The sequence below is a fragment of the Anabrus simplex genome, chromosome 8 (assembly GCF_040414725.1).
Source record: "Anabrus simplex isolate iqAnaSimp1 chromosome 8, ASM4041472v1, whole genome shotgun sequence".
NCBI lineage: Eukaryota > Metazoa > Arthropoda > Insecta > Orthoptera > Tettigoniidae > Anabrus > Anabrus simplex.
In genome coordinates, this window is record NC_090272.1 from 31,304,042 (window position 1) to 31,319,458 (window position 15,417).

At 41.9% G+C, this 15,417-nt stretch overlaps 1 protein-coding gene across 1 annotated transcript in view; it reads left to right on the forward strand.

Moving 5' to 3' along the window:
- The window catches only part of Tap42 (immunoglobulin binding protein Tap42), a 28,445-nt gene extending 14,198 nt beyond the window's left edge, over nucleotides 1-14,247 (forward strand). The window contains exon 3 of the mRNA XM_067152821.2: nucleotides 13,815-14,247. Coding sequence (XP_067008922.1) covers nucleotides 13,815-14,022 — 208 coding nt within the window. The 3' untranslated portion in view covers nucleotides 14,023-14,247. The remainder of the gene's footprint in view (nucleotides 1-13,814) is intronic.
- The last annotated feature ends 1,170 nt before the right edge of the window (nucleotides 14,248-15,417 follow it).

Here is a 15,417-nt window from a genome sequence, read left to right on the forward strand (position 1 = left end):
TCTCAGCTCGGAACAGCCAAAGACTATACAGCTCACATACAGTTGAAATCCGGAGCTAAGCCTCGCTTCTTCAAGGCTCGTCCAGTACCCCTAGCACTTCAAGACCAGGTCACGAAAGAATTAGAAAGATGGATACAAACTGGAATTGTTGTACCAGTTACTTCTAGTCAATGGGCTACTCCACTCGTGGTAATCAAGAAACCTGATGGTAATGTTCGACTTTGTGGTGATTTTCGATCTACAGTCAACGCACAACTCGACACAGATATCTTTCCTATTCCACGTCCAGAAGACTTATTCCGTCGTCTCTCTGGTGGACAATTCTTCTCTCGAGTTGATCTTAAAGAAGCATATCTCCAGCTACTTTTAGACGAAGAATCTAAGAAATTTCTCACACTCAACACTCCTCTCGGACTGCTCCAGCTCCAGCGGCTCCCATTCGGTGTTTCATCCTCAGCGGCTATTTTTCAGCGCTATTTGGCTCAACTCACCGCCTCCATTCCCGGTTGTGCTAACTACCTGGATGATATTATTGTTACTGGAAAAGATCATCAGGAACATCTAACCAATCTCCGCCTTCTTCTCCAGAAATTGAAAGACAATGGCTTACGAGCGAATCTCGCTAAATGTACCTTCTTTCAGCCTCAAGTTCACTACCTAGGACATATACTTGATAAGAATGGAATTCGTCCTAGTACACAGAATGTCTCAGCGATAGTAAACATGCCAGCACCTCAGAACCTCAAGCAGCTTCAGTCCTTCATAGGCAAAGCGAACTATTATAATAAGTTCATTCCACGCTTCGCTACGGTGGCAGCTCCATTAAACGCTCTACGTAAAAAAGGTGTTAAGTTTCAGTGGACTCCGCAATGCCAACAGGCATGGAAAACAATCAACAACGCCTTAATTCAAGCTATACAACTCACTCATTTTCAGCCCGACAAGATCATCACGCTAGCTACTGACGCTTCAGACTACGGTGTTGGTGCCGTTCTCTCCCAGAAGGATCGTCATGGACAAGAACGCCCCATCGCCTTCGCTTCGAAAACACTTAATGACCATCAACGTCGATACTCACAGATAGAGAAAGAAGCTTTAGCCATCATCTTTGGTATTCGCCGTTTCAATGAATATCTCTATGGCAACCATTTCCTGATCATTACCGATCATAAGCCTCTCGTACACTTATTCCATCCTGGTAATAAGATCCCAGAGAATTCCCTCAGAAAGCTTCAAAGATGGTCCATGTTCCTTTCTGATTATTCCTATCAGATTGTATATCGAGCCACATCCCAGCATTGTAATGCTGATGCCCTCTCCCGCTTACCCGTTGGTCCTGATACTGCCTTCGATTCTCAAGAATCTGAATGTCTTCAGTTGGACATAGAACTTGAAGATACTGTATCCAGTTTTCCTATTGATGCTACCTGCATAGCTAAAGCTACGGATAAGGACACTACACTTGCTACTGTACGTACTTACATCCGCAACGGTTGGCCTCTTCAGAGCACACTTCCTGCCCACCTGGCACCTTATCATCGTATGCAGCATCGTCTCACGACTCGTGCCGGAGTTGTATTACTACAAGCAGGCACCATCTTCCGAGTGGTTATCCCACTTAGCCTACAGAAACAAGTTCTCGGATTATTACACCAAAGCCATTGGGGTATTTCCAGAACAAAGCAACTCGCCCGTCAACACTGCTACTGGCCCGGTATTGATGCCGCCATCGAAAAGCTAATACGTCATTGTGAGCAATGTCAAACGAATCAGAACGCCCCGTCTTCTGATCTTGCTTCATGGCCTCCTGCTACTACTCCATGGGAACGAGTTCACATCGATTTCGCAGGTCCTTTCCTCAATTCCATGTGGTTAATAGTCATCGATTCACTGTCAAACTTTCCATATGTCGTGGATATGCATTCGACTACTACAACCGAAGCTACCATTCGTGCTCTCCAGAAAATCTTTACTACAGAAGGTTTACCGCAAGTACTCATTTCGGACAACGGACCTCAATTTACAGCTACTGCTTTTCAGACCTTTTGTACACATAATGGCATTCGTCATATCCTGGCACCACCTTTTCACCCTCAATCTAATGGTGAAGCTGAACGCTTCGTACAAACATTTAAAAGAAGTATGAAGAAAGCTGTCTCTTCAGGCTTAACTAAAGACCAAGCCTTGCTCCAACTCTTAAACAACTACAGAACTCTACCCGGCGCTGATAATATCACTCCTGCACAGAAGCTCCATGGACGACCTCACAGAACTTTACTTTCTCTGTTACAGCCTCTTCCGGCCCAGCATAAGACCTCACCAACGAAGTTCTCCCTCAACGACAAGGTCTACACCAGGACATTCAAATCCAACCCACTATGGATACCTGGAGTCATCTGCAGATCTTTGGGTCATCGTCTATACGAGATACAGACTACGGAGAAACGTATCTGCCGCCATCAAGATCAGATACGTCTGCGCTACCGCCCCTGTCCAGCTATTGATGCTATTGCTAAACCAGATAAATCTATTGCTGAACGAGCTTTAGATCATTTAATAACAATGGGTTCCTTTCAGGACGAGACAGCGCCGCTCCGCCCAGTTCCAGCTCCGGACAATACAACAGAGTCATCAGCAGCTCCGCCCCAGCATCGCAGTCGCCGCCAGCGCCGCCGCCGTTTCACGCCGTACCGGCGTATTTAGGAGGGGAGGGTGTTGTATGTCCGGCGCTCACTTCTCGCTCCACCAGCCAGCTGCACGCGCGCCTGTGTATCATTCTGCTAGCTTCGACGCGCAGCCCTCAGTGCGCGTGCCTGACCATCGAGTGTACTATAAATAGGAGCTCCCTGCCTGCTCACTTGCCCACTTGCCCCGGTGTCCAGCTCCAGAATACACCCTACGTCGAGCACGGAGGCTACTCCTCTTGAAAATGTGCTTCGACCAGGTGGACTGAATTTCTGGCAGTACGAGGTTTCACCTCTGGTCACCGCTCCCTTACCTGTTTCCGCTGCCTATGTACCGCAACTCTTTTACAAGCCATTTTCATTCCCTAATTTATGCAAGCTCCCTTAGTTTCGCTAGGTGGAATTTCTTCAATCAATTGAACTTGCTTTTTAGGAATTCAGGCACTTCAACAAACAAGGACTCTCAAAGACATTCATGTTAGTGTGCCAGATAGTTTTCGACTATCAACGTGTCAATTCACAAAGACTATCTTTTCAAGATAGAAGTGTATATAAAGACTGTAAACCTGTACATATTGTATAAAGACAGACTTTTCTCAAGATTCAATATTCCTTTTTGCTTCAAAATAAATTTCAGTTATTTGTGTAAATATCATAAAGTGAAGCAATAAAAGTTGTGTTTTGTAAATTTCAACCTTGGTTACAACAAACACCACGGGATAGTACAGGTCTCTGTGATTAGTACACCTACGAATGGTGCCATTATGTGAGTAGTACCATAATGTGTTGAACACCGTGAGTCTAAGCTACTTTTGATTATTACCAAGTCTCTTGGTCAGTAATACTGTTGTTTATGCTAGTTTCTGGGCGAGATTCACCGATTGTTTTAAATTCATATCCTTCATTCATTCTTCATCACATTTTTTATTCCAGTCAGTGGATGATTTTGAACTTTTAAATTGTCATTACATTTCATACCATTAGGGGCTGATGACCTACAAGTTAGGCCCCTTTAAACAACAAGCATCATCATCAGATGTCATTCTCATTTGTGGCTGAATTGCTACCAATTTAACTTTGAGAAACAATAAATTGTACATGGAACCCATCAAGTTTCATTAGTGGGCCGATGACCTTCGATGTTAGGCCCCTTAAAACAACAAGCAAGTTTCATTAGTACGGCCCATTCCTCCTATAAAAAGAAGACCATATAGCTTATCCACCTTCCTTTCATCCACATATATATTCCACAAAAACTGGAAAATCACAGGAGAGGACAAATTCAATAAATATTTATACAAATATTCCGAAACATACATCATCGTTCACGAGTCTCTGATTAACGTTTCATCCATGAGCTTTGGTTTAATATTCTGTCTCCGTGTATTTGACAGGATACTGCACTAGTCAGAAAAGTTCCTATTTTGTGCAATAGTGTCCTCATAATTTTTATGTACTGGCACAAAGAAAATGCGACGTGCCATATGCCGAAAAACCAAGTTCACTGCAACTATAGTTTACTGGATATTTTTCTCTAAAGAACAGTGAGTACCGTAAATTAGCCTATCCCCCATTTCACTACAGCCCTGAAGGCCTTGGCCTACGAAGCGACCAGTACTTAGCCTGAAGGCCTGCAGATTATGAGGTGTCATGTGGTCAGCACGACAAATCCTCTCGGCCGTTATTCTTGGTTTTCTAGACCAGGGCTGCTATCTCACCGTCAGATAACTCCTAGGTTCTAATCACGTAGGCTGAGTGGACCTTGAACCAGCCCTCAGATCCAGGTAAAAATCCCTGACCTGGCCGGAATCAAACCCAGGTCCTCCCTGTAAGAGGCAAGCTCGCTACCTCTACACCATAAGGCCGGCACCATAAATTAATAGCCTGTTTTACTGGTTGCTGTAAAGTAGGGTATGTATAGTGTTGGTTCGCCTGTTTCTGGCATATCTTCTGGACGGAACCTTCATAGGTCAATAATTGATCCAATGTTTATTGCATTCAGTCATTGTCACCAATGGTTGTTTCATTGACAGCAGTTAGTCTATTAGAAATTCTGTTGCACCTGTCTGAACCTAACCTTGTGACTGTCAGTGGTTCTCGGTGGGTCATAACTTAACGTGTCACTATCAGTGGTTTTTAGTGGAATACAATGTTCTTGTGGCATTGTGTGAGCTGCGCTCCAAACCTCTCTTTTACGAACCTGGTATTGAAAAAGTTTTATTCACTCTACCTTGATTTGCTACGCTTGATCTGTATTATTCAAGGTTTTGAATTTCATTATTGGTTCTGTATTGTACAAAGTACAAAGTTTATTCCACCTACTCAGTACTGTACATTAATTGCAATGTCTATAAATACATTACACTATGTTAACAAGGGACTAGTTTCGACCCTATGTGGGTCATCATCAGCCTAAATAACGTACACTTTTGATTTGCCGATGTCCTAAAACAAAATTACGTTGTGGAAATAAAAAATAAAAGAGTGAACTGTGTATGTGGTGCGGTAATATACATATGAAATGGTGGAGTGGATGAAATGTTGATAGATAAAATTTTATGTGATCTGAATTATATATATTATATATATATATATTTGCTGTTTGTTTTACGTCACACAAACACAGATAGGTCTTACGGCGGCGATGGGATGGGAAAGGCTTAGGAATGGGAAGAAAGCGGCCGTGGCCTTAATTAAGGTACAGCCCCAACATTTGCCTGGTGTGAAAATGAGAAGCCACAGAAAACCATCTTCAGGGCTGCTGACAGTGGGGGTTTGAACCCACTATCTCCTGGATGCAAGCTCACAGCTGCATGTCCCTAACCGCACGGCCAACTCGCCCGGTGTGTATTGTATTTGTACATTGTATCAAATAGTCAAAGATACCAGATCGTCAATCTCCCTTCAAATTATCTTCCATTTGTGTAAATCTTAACCAACCAGTGCCGTCACGCATGACATCGTACAGAGATACGGTTCACAGCTGCAAAGCCTGTGCCAGTGGTCCTGGACTAACACCATGAAATCTATCTGTGTTGAATTATAGGAGTGACTCAGCATTTTTTTATTAATTTCGGCCAATGACATTGGCTACTGACGTTCGTACAGAAAATGTTGCGCAATTTACAATATTTGGTTATGAAAGTAAATGTAATTCTAGGAATGGTATGTGTGATATAGGCCCTATGCGGGGGATTTGTGTGCAAAAGACTGTATTCCCGAGAAAAATGTAAAATTTGCATTAGGCTCAACAGCCTACAAGGCAACTGGCATACTTACCCTATTCATTGTCACAACCTTCAGTCTCTGAGCTATTCTCGCGTTCATTATTCAGGTCACCATCCCATACGGCATCATCCAGACTTCCGTCCAATGCATTTGCGATGCCCGTCTTCAAGAAACTCTTGACATCTGTCGACACTATAACCCATGCCCGCATAACCCAATCACATACAAATTCAAGTGATGGCCTCTTTATTTTGCCTGCTGGCATCAGCTCATGCTCCCCTCCTGCCATCCATTCGGCGTACAATTTACGTATGTTTGTCCTTGAAGTGGTTGTTGATGGAGATATCTAAGGGCTGTAGGCAATGTGCGAGTCCACCAGGAATTATGATGACATCAGTTTTCATTTCCTGAAGACGTTTCTTCGTGTCTTCCACCAAGTGTCCACGAAACTGTCCAGAAACTGGACATCGAAGCATGTATCTATCCATCCTTTCTCTTGAACCCGTACATGAATGTCTTTGACAAACTTCGCTTTAGGCACGGTTTTTCTTTTGGAAATAACGTACGGTGGCAGTTTTCTTCCGTCTGCAGTTATTGCTAGCATGACAGTGCAACGCTCTTTTTCACACCCAGTTGTACGTACAAGCACGCTAGGTTCTCCCTTCTTGTTGATGGTGAAGTTTATCGGGGCTTGGTCTGCATTGCCAGTTTGTGGTAAGAAGTAATTGTTTTTCTTCCAAATTGCTATCACATGGCGATGAAAACCTATGATTTTGTCGCTGAAATCACTTGGCATTCTCTGGCAGAGAGATGTTCGCCTTCGCAGACACAATCCCTTTCCTGTCATGAATCTACAGATCCAACCCCGGCTCACTTTCAGATCTGAACAGCTGATTTCTCCTTTAATTGCTAGTTTGCGTGCTTTGAAATGTAGCATCTCGTGCGAGATAATAAAGCCGTCATTTCGCTACTCTGTAACATGATGAAGCAACTAGTCTTCCAGCTCAAGGAAACTTACCAGTTTTCAGCCCTCTGAATGCCTTACGTGTTCGGTTGGTGGTTTCTAGCGCAGCTTTCTGTTTATGCCAGTAGCGAACATTAAACTCAGTCACACTGAATTCTCGACCGGCAGCTCTGTTGCTATGTTTTTCAGCATATTTTATCACTTCGAGTTTAAACCCAGATGTATAACTCCCACATTTCTCCATAACTTAAAGACCGACCTACACAAGAAAGCTTAACTGAGAAACAACAATGAAACGTGAAGACAGAATACTGGTACTTGTTGACAATACAACAGACGTACAATGCCTAATACCGTGATCACTTGACTGCCTGGACAGGGGAACACTCCCAGTTTGCGTGATCAGGTCTGCCGGACAGATAGCGATAAGCATATTGACAAAGATGGAAGTGTGGGAGGGATGGCTGAGTGTGACCGACTGGCTAGGAATGGGGCCTTGGGGCGGGGGTTTGCGAGTTAGGTATTTTTATTACAACAGCTAGCTTCAACTGTTCTGCAGACAGAAAGAAATGCAGCTTCTTCTTGTACTGTCACGTACAAAGTACCGTAACAGCAATTGGTACAGTCCCAATACTTAATGTAGGCACGTCCACAGAATACGTAAACTTTATTTCGTGTATGTACTGTATGTCGTTATGGCATCAGAAATTAATGCAAGTTACGTGTGGAGATTTTTTCCTTGCAATTTCAAATGTTAAAAATGGGGTGCGAGATATACGTGGTAGCGAGTTATATGCGAGCAAATACGGTATACTCTAATTTATGCTGGCCAGCATATGCTTTTAAGTCTTAGTGCCTCTTGTATAAATGTTTCCTAAGCACCCTGTACAGTAATCCATTCTTGCTAAGAGGTTTGCATAACAATAGTTGTGAAACTGAGGACACTAATTAAAATGCAGAGAGATAGAACATTGCCTCATGAACACCTTTTACTTGCCAGCTTCAGAGACATGGCACACTTTAGATTTTATATAGTGGAACAACATATGTAACAGAACTGCACAGAACCAGGGAAAACTTTCCAGCGTAGACAAGTTTCTACACTGGTTGCCATTAAAATTGGCAACCTGATGAAAGGTGCACCTTAAGAAATTTTGCAGGCTCTTAAGATTTTTTTCTGATTTGTCTAGCTCTGCTCTAGTACAGCAAGTATTTGTTAACTTGCTGAAATGAATAACATTGAAGGTAATGGTTAGTATCTCTTGACCGGGCGAGTTGGCCGTGCGGTTAGGAGTGCGCAGCTGTGAGCTCGCATCCGGGAGATAGTGGGTTCAAACCACACTGTCGGCAGCCCTGAAGATTGTTTTTCGTGGTTTCTTATTTTCGTACCAGGCAGATGCTGGGACTGTACCACAGCTGCTTCCTTCCCATTCCTAGGCTTTTCCCGTCCCATCGTCGCCATAAGACCTATCTGTGTTGGTGCAACGTAAAGCAAAATAGCGAAAAGAAAAAAAAAATCTATTGAAGACATTATTTATGAGGTAGCCTGATGTTAAGGTGGAAGAGCAAGCCTGAAAGAGATACCATTAATTAAAAACTACTAGTTTTGACATACTGAAGAACCGTACAGTTATACTGCACTATCAACATGTACGGAATTAGTGCTAACTAGTTACCAAGAGAGTACTGCACAGTATGCTGTGATGGTCAGTGGACATTTGTTAACTTGACAATGTTTTGTGGATCCTAGGATTACACATTCAAACCCAGTATAGGTAGTCAGGATTTTTTAAGGATGGAAAAGAATCCATTTGGCACTCCACGTCGTACAGTGTGGGTCACATATTCAGTGCATGCCCAACAAAATTAATTAAAACTCAGCCATGGATCAGTGAACTTCTCGGCCATCTGGTAGAGCAAACTGGAATGTCGAAATTGATGCGCTGCCAGTCCAAATGGCATAAAATCAAAATGCCTGCACGTGGTAGCTGGATCTTAACACTGAAAACTGTCATGAATCCAGTTAATAAAAGCAAAAGCAAGTATATGGTGATCAGTCACAGGACCTTCAGTTTCATGTGGAACCTGAACCACTGTGACGTAGCTTTTCACTTCAAAATCCCTCTTTCATTGTTCAGGATTTGAATGGTAACCACCTTGGTGAGATACTATTGATTATGCTACTCTCTCATAAACCCCCCTTCAAATCTTCAGTGGTGCTGTCATGTCATAAACCTAATACCATAGCCTCTGCTGCTTGTTAGCTTGAAGTTGACTGAAGCTGACCTAAGCTAAAATTACAAAACAAAAAGAAACACATGATCATTGCTTAAAAAAAAGAAATGGGCTGTGCCTTGCTGTTCATTTTCTGTATGGCCTATTTTTGTTTTAGAAGTATACAGTTGGCATGTTGTTTGTGCAGGTGTGTAATCTGTGGAGAGATCTAGTTAGGTGACAAGGTAGTAAGTAACTTGGCCTATGCCGATGACTCGGTCTTAATGTCAGACTATGCTGAAATCTTGAAATATAGTATCTCGAAGACTGGAGAAACGAGCGGTGAATATGATATAAAAGTTATTTCCAAAACTGAAGTCATTAGTTAAAGAAACCTAGGAGGAATTAATGTCAAATAACCAAGCAAGTGGCTGCGCGTTGTGGGTTACGTACCTGTCAGCTTGCATTCGGGGGATAGTGGGTTCAGACTCCACTGTTGGCAGCCGTGAACATTGTTTTCCGTGGTTTCCAGTTTTCATACCAGGCTGTACCATAATTAAGGACATGGCCACTTCCTTCCCACTCCTAGCCCTTTCGTATCTCATTGTCGCCGGAAGACCTATCTGTGTCCGTCCAACATAAAGCAGATTGTAAATAATTACAAAAATGAACATCACATCGGAAATATTAAACGGGAATAGTTGGACCATGTCAAGTTTTTAGGATATATGTTCTCCCTGGATAGTATTTAGTAGGTGAAATCGAATCAATAAGCACCAATTGCGATCAGCGGCATTCTGTAAGAAAGAAGTTGGCACTGGGAAGAAACCGTATTTACATCGGTCTGCTTTCAGATCGATTTAGCTGTATGGAAGTGAAAGCTGGGTGGGCTGAGTATATCATAATCATGAATTGGAAGTAACAGACATAAAAGTGGTAAGAACGATAGCTGGTACAGATAGGTGGGTACAGTGGCAGGAGGGTACTTGGAATGAAGAGATAAAGGCTAAGTTAGGAGTAAAAATTAAATGGATTTTAGTGCCAGGAATGTCTGAGACCAGTTTGGCTTGCCAGGTGTAGGTCTTTTCAATTAGCTCCCATAGGCGACCTACGTGTCGTGCTGAGGATGAAATGATGATGAAGACGTCCAGCCCCTGTCCCAGCGGAATTAATCAATTATGGTTAAAATTCCCTACTCTGCCGGGAATCTACCCCGGGACCAAAGGCCAGCATGCTAACTATTTAGCTATGGAGCCGACAAAGTGTGAACTCAAGGGATGAAGCTGTGCGTATAAACAAGCCTCTATGTGGAGTCATGTGAGGTGAATGGAGGGAGATTTTCCTAGGATAACAATGGACTTTGTTATGGAGGGTAAGAGAAGCAGAGGCAGACCACGGTGACAGAATTGTTTTTTTAATGTGTAAGCAATGAACTTTTTGATTTTTAATGGCAAGAGATTCAGAACTACCACAGAGCTAGTTACAAATAGAGGATTGAGGAGGTTCTTAGTTAATTCAGAGATGCTTGCAGGATGAATGCTGAAAGGCGTAACAGTCTCTAAGGTGCATGTTTTTTTTTTTTTTTTTTAACGTCACCCTAAAACATCAAAGGTTTTCGGCGGCAGAAAGATGGTAAAGGGCTAGGGCTTGGAAGCGGCTGTGGTCTTAATTAAGGTATAGCCTCAGCATTTGCCTGGTGTGAAATTGGGAAACCATAGAAAACCATTTTCAGGGCTGCAGATGATGGGATTCAAACCCTCTTTCTCCCGAATGCAAGCTAACAGCTGCGCAACCCTAACCGAACGGCCAACTCGTTCCGTTGCACGTTTTCTTCTGGAGCGATACAGAGATGCTATTTCCCAGTATCCTAAATCTTCTGACATTAATTAGTGCAGTAAGACAATCCCATGCTCACTAATTGCTATCACTTTAATCCTCCCATTTAATGTCGACCTTTGTTCCATGGTTTTGAATAGTTTAGTATTTCTTTTGCTGAGGCCTGCTAGGTTGTAGTTTTATGCAATTGTTGATCAGAGTTGTGAGACTTCCACTTTTACAAGGAATCCACTCCACAGGGATGTAAATTTATATACTTAAAAAAAAATCCCATGCATTGGCTATTTGAACCATAGCCACCTTAACAACTAGCTTGTAACAAAGTCACTCTGTTGATAGATGTGAGGTCTGTATGACTATGTCTGCAAACATTCCTCTTCCAACTTTTTTATTTCTCACGATTCTTAGATGGTCTTAGGTCTGGTGTGTATTTGTCACTGCTCCTTGAAGTAGTTCTAAAAGTTTTTTTCCATAATTAGTTCAACTTTAATCAATAAATCTTAGAAACTATCAGGATGTTCCCTCTAATGTGCAGGATTTTTCAGTTTCTCTGCGAGGTATCTTTCAGCTCCTCAGCCGGTCTCACATGGCTGAGCTAACCCCATTTTGATCCTTGGTCCTGAATTAAATCCTTGGACTGGTTGGGAATTGAACTCGAGGCCTGCAATATACCACCCTTACACCACAGGTCTGTCGAAATGGCTGAATGGTCAGTGTATAATGACTTTCAGTTCAGATTCCCACCCAGGCCAGGGATTTTAACAGGGTATGGTTAATTTCTTTGGTTCAGGATCTTGGTGTTTGTGTTCATGTTTATTAACACAACGCACCACCAACCAACCAACCCCCTCTTCCCCCCAAGACATGCATTAGTGAATAATACTATACATCACTTGCCATTACAGATAACATCCCCAGGGTCTCTGAACTTTGGAGCGTGGGTTGGCGACCACGGAGCCCTTAGCTGAGTCCTGGCATTACTTCCACTTACTTGTACCAGGCTCCTCACTTTCCTCTATCCTATCAGACCTCCCTTGGTCAACTCGTTCTTTTCCGACCCTGACAGTATTAGAGCATTCGAGGCCTAGGGGGAGCCTTTCATTTTCACGCCCTTTGTGGCCCTTGTCTTTCTTTGGCCGATACCTTCATTTTTGAAGTGTCAGATCCCGTCCATTTTTTCCCTCTGATTAGTGTTGTATAGAGGATGGTTGCCTAGTTGTTCTTCCTCTTAAAACAATAATCATCTCCACTTACAAATGACATTCCAGTATCCATGATTAGAACGAAAGCTTCTGCATAAGTGATAACTGACGCACATTAACAGTCGTGAGAATAGCTCCAGTGTACTCTGTGAAACACTGCAGCACACGTCACAGCTTGTAATGTCCATTGTAGCATAACCGTGCAAATTGAAAGTGCGACATATGTTGTAGCACGCAATGCAGTCAGCAGATGTTTGTGTTGTGGCCCTGTCGGTATAATGGCTAGTTAAGCATAATGAAGCCACTGACGTGTGTTGTTACATCCATCAACGCAACACCATGTGATCCCCAACCTTAAAGCTGTTCAAAAGCAACAGCTGTTGGCGCAAAATTCTGAATCTTTGACATCTCTCAAGACTCTTAGCATGGATGATAAGTAATTGAATCTTCTGTGTTGTTGTCGTCATCATTGTTGTTGACGTTTTGAGCCAGCCCTGCAGTCTTAGGGGTAGCAAGCAGAGGCCCAGAATTTGATTCCCAACCAGGTCAAAATTTTTACTTGTCTCTGAGTGCTGGTTCAAGTTCCACTCACCCTTCATAAGAACAATTGTGGAACTATCTGATGATGAGATAGCGGCCCCAGTCCAGAAAACCGAGAATAACGGCCGAGAGAATTTGTCGCACTGACCGTGTCGCCTCACGCCTTCACACTGAGCAGCAGTGGTTGGTTGGTTGGTTGGTTGGTAGGCCAAGGCCCATCAGGACTCTATTGCCATGGGGTAATATTATTGTTGTTATTGCCCATCTGGTGGCCATGATCGTTAGGGCATAAAATTTGTATGGTCTGACTCTGTGGTTAACCAGTTTTTGGTGCAAAAGAATTTCACCATCAAAATGTTGTCTTGGCTTGTATACAATTTCTTAATCACTAGATTGTGTGCCAAGAGCATGGATTCAATTATAAACCTCTCCGCATTACTCATATGGATTGAGGATATATTACGCTGTTGATGGTGATTTGTCCATCAGATGGGGACGTTCATTCTTGAGCAGACTCCTTGGTGTTATTCGAAAGGAGTAGCCTGTGAGCAGACACTGGGTTTCACCCTTCCCCAACCTCATTATCATAATAACCCCACACTGAGACATGCAGGTCACCCATGGCGTCAAATAAAAGGATGTGCACCAGGCGAGCCAAACATATCGTCATACACTCCCGGCACTAAAAGCCATATGCTAAATAAATAATATTATTATTATCATCATCATCATCCTCTGTGTATCAGTATTTGTGTTGGCCTCCGGATCCTATAATTATGTGGTCAAAATAGGCAGATATAGTCACATTTTTTAAGGATGGTAAAAGTCCATTTGACACTCCATGATATATGATATTGGCATGTAAAGGATCTGTGGTGACGCACTTGGTGTTTACCCAGCAAAATTAATTAAGAACTTGCCCATAGCTCGCCCAAGAAAGATCAGGTTTACATGCCATCTGGTAGACTAAAATGGTACATCAAAATTAACATGCAGGCAGGCTAAATGGCATCAGTTTATAAAATGCTTGCACACTGTAGCTGAAGCCATATTATTATTATTATTATTATTATTATTATTATTATTATTATTATTATTATTATTATTATTGTTGTTGTTTACAACCTCTCTCTGTCTTATTTTCAGCTTTCCTGATCCAAACGCTCCACAACAAGCACAAACACTGCAGGATAAGGCTAGGATGGGAATACAAGAAGATAAGGAGAAAGAGGCTGAAGAGTTAGAGCGCAAGATAGAGGACGACGACCCAGAAATGTTGCGTCAGAAGAGAAATTTTGATGAATTCAAGGATGATCATCGGAGAGGATTCGGAAATCGCATGAATCGAAGCTAAATCCAGAGGACAGACAGATTTATAGGCTCTCGCTATTGAAAACTGAAGAGATTTGTAATAGCTGTATTTATTTTGTCTTGTTAAATAATTTGTTATATTTCCAACACACAACTGAGCTAAATAACTGTATGGACAATCCAAACAATCTTTACCGGTATGTTACAAAATTGTTCTTTGAATGTGTAATATTGGAATACTCGATAATAATTTTAATTCAGAATACAATTTCCTGTTCAGTTTTTATCCCTTGTTTGAGACTCTTTTTTTTTTTCAATATATACAATAGGAGATGGATGGAAAATATTGTAACTGACACATCTTCATTCCTCGGATCTCTGCTGTGCATCAAATTAAGACAAACAGAACAAAATTAAATACAGTAGAACCTCGATAATTCAAAATCGGTTAATTCAGAGTCCTGCCTAATTCGAAGAAGCTCTCATTCCCGGAAACATAAGATATGGTTTTGCATGTTATTTTAATTGTTTAATTCGAAATACGGGTAATTCGTAATTCGAAGTACAATGTCGGCTCCGTTACCAAAATTCAGACTTTTAATTCGAAACTGCCTTTACATTTTAAAACAATAGTATGTTACAGAGAAATTTACATTCAAAATTTATCTGCATCCTGATAGAACGCGTGTTTCGGAACGTGGAGGGGTAGCCTTCCCCACTTACTCACTTCGGTGTGTCTGGATGTGTCTACAGTGTGCTTCATAATTGCTAAGTTGAATGAAATCAGAATTCTTTTGTATTCAACTTTTTAAGGAACGCTTTTTTTTTTTTTTTTTTTTTCATGGCATTTGAAAGGTTTAAAATGTGAATCAAGGTTAACTGCATGCAGTAACCGGCCTTTAGAATATTTTGTAATGCGGCAAGGGTTGGCACTTCTGAATTACGAATTGGCAGTTAATTCAAAATCACATAATTCGAAGTCCGATTTTTTAGTCCCAGCGACTTCAAATTAACGAGGTTTTACTGTAATAATGGTGTTCCTGGTTTCATGTACCAGTTACTATTTTTTAAGTTTTAGGGGACTGAGGTGCCAGAAATGTTGTCGCAGAGATCTTTACTTAGTTGTGAATTAATAGATGTGGCTGGCATTTTTTAGCACCTTCAAATACACCAGTATTGAACCTGTCACCTTTGATTTGTAAAGCCAAGTGAGAATCTGAGCCATGCAGCCCAAGTTATATATGAGAGATGTACTATATTGATTTACACTTCATTTTTTCTGACATATTAAGATAGATTGCACAACAGCTGATAGGTTCACCTTCTCAGCATTATCTCCCTGTTCCCAGTTCTTCAAAGTCTGTAAAATGGTGACCACACAGAGGTTTATTCTTGGCCCCAAATAAGATATAGTCACTATTCTGCCATCATCGAGAGA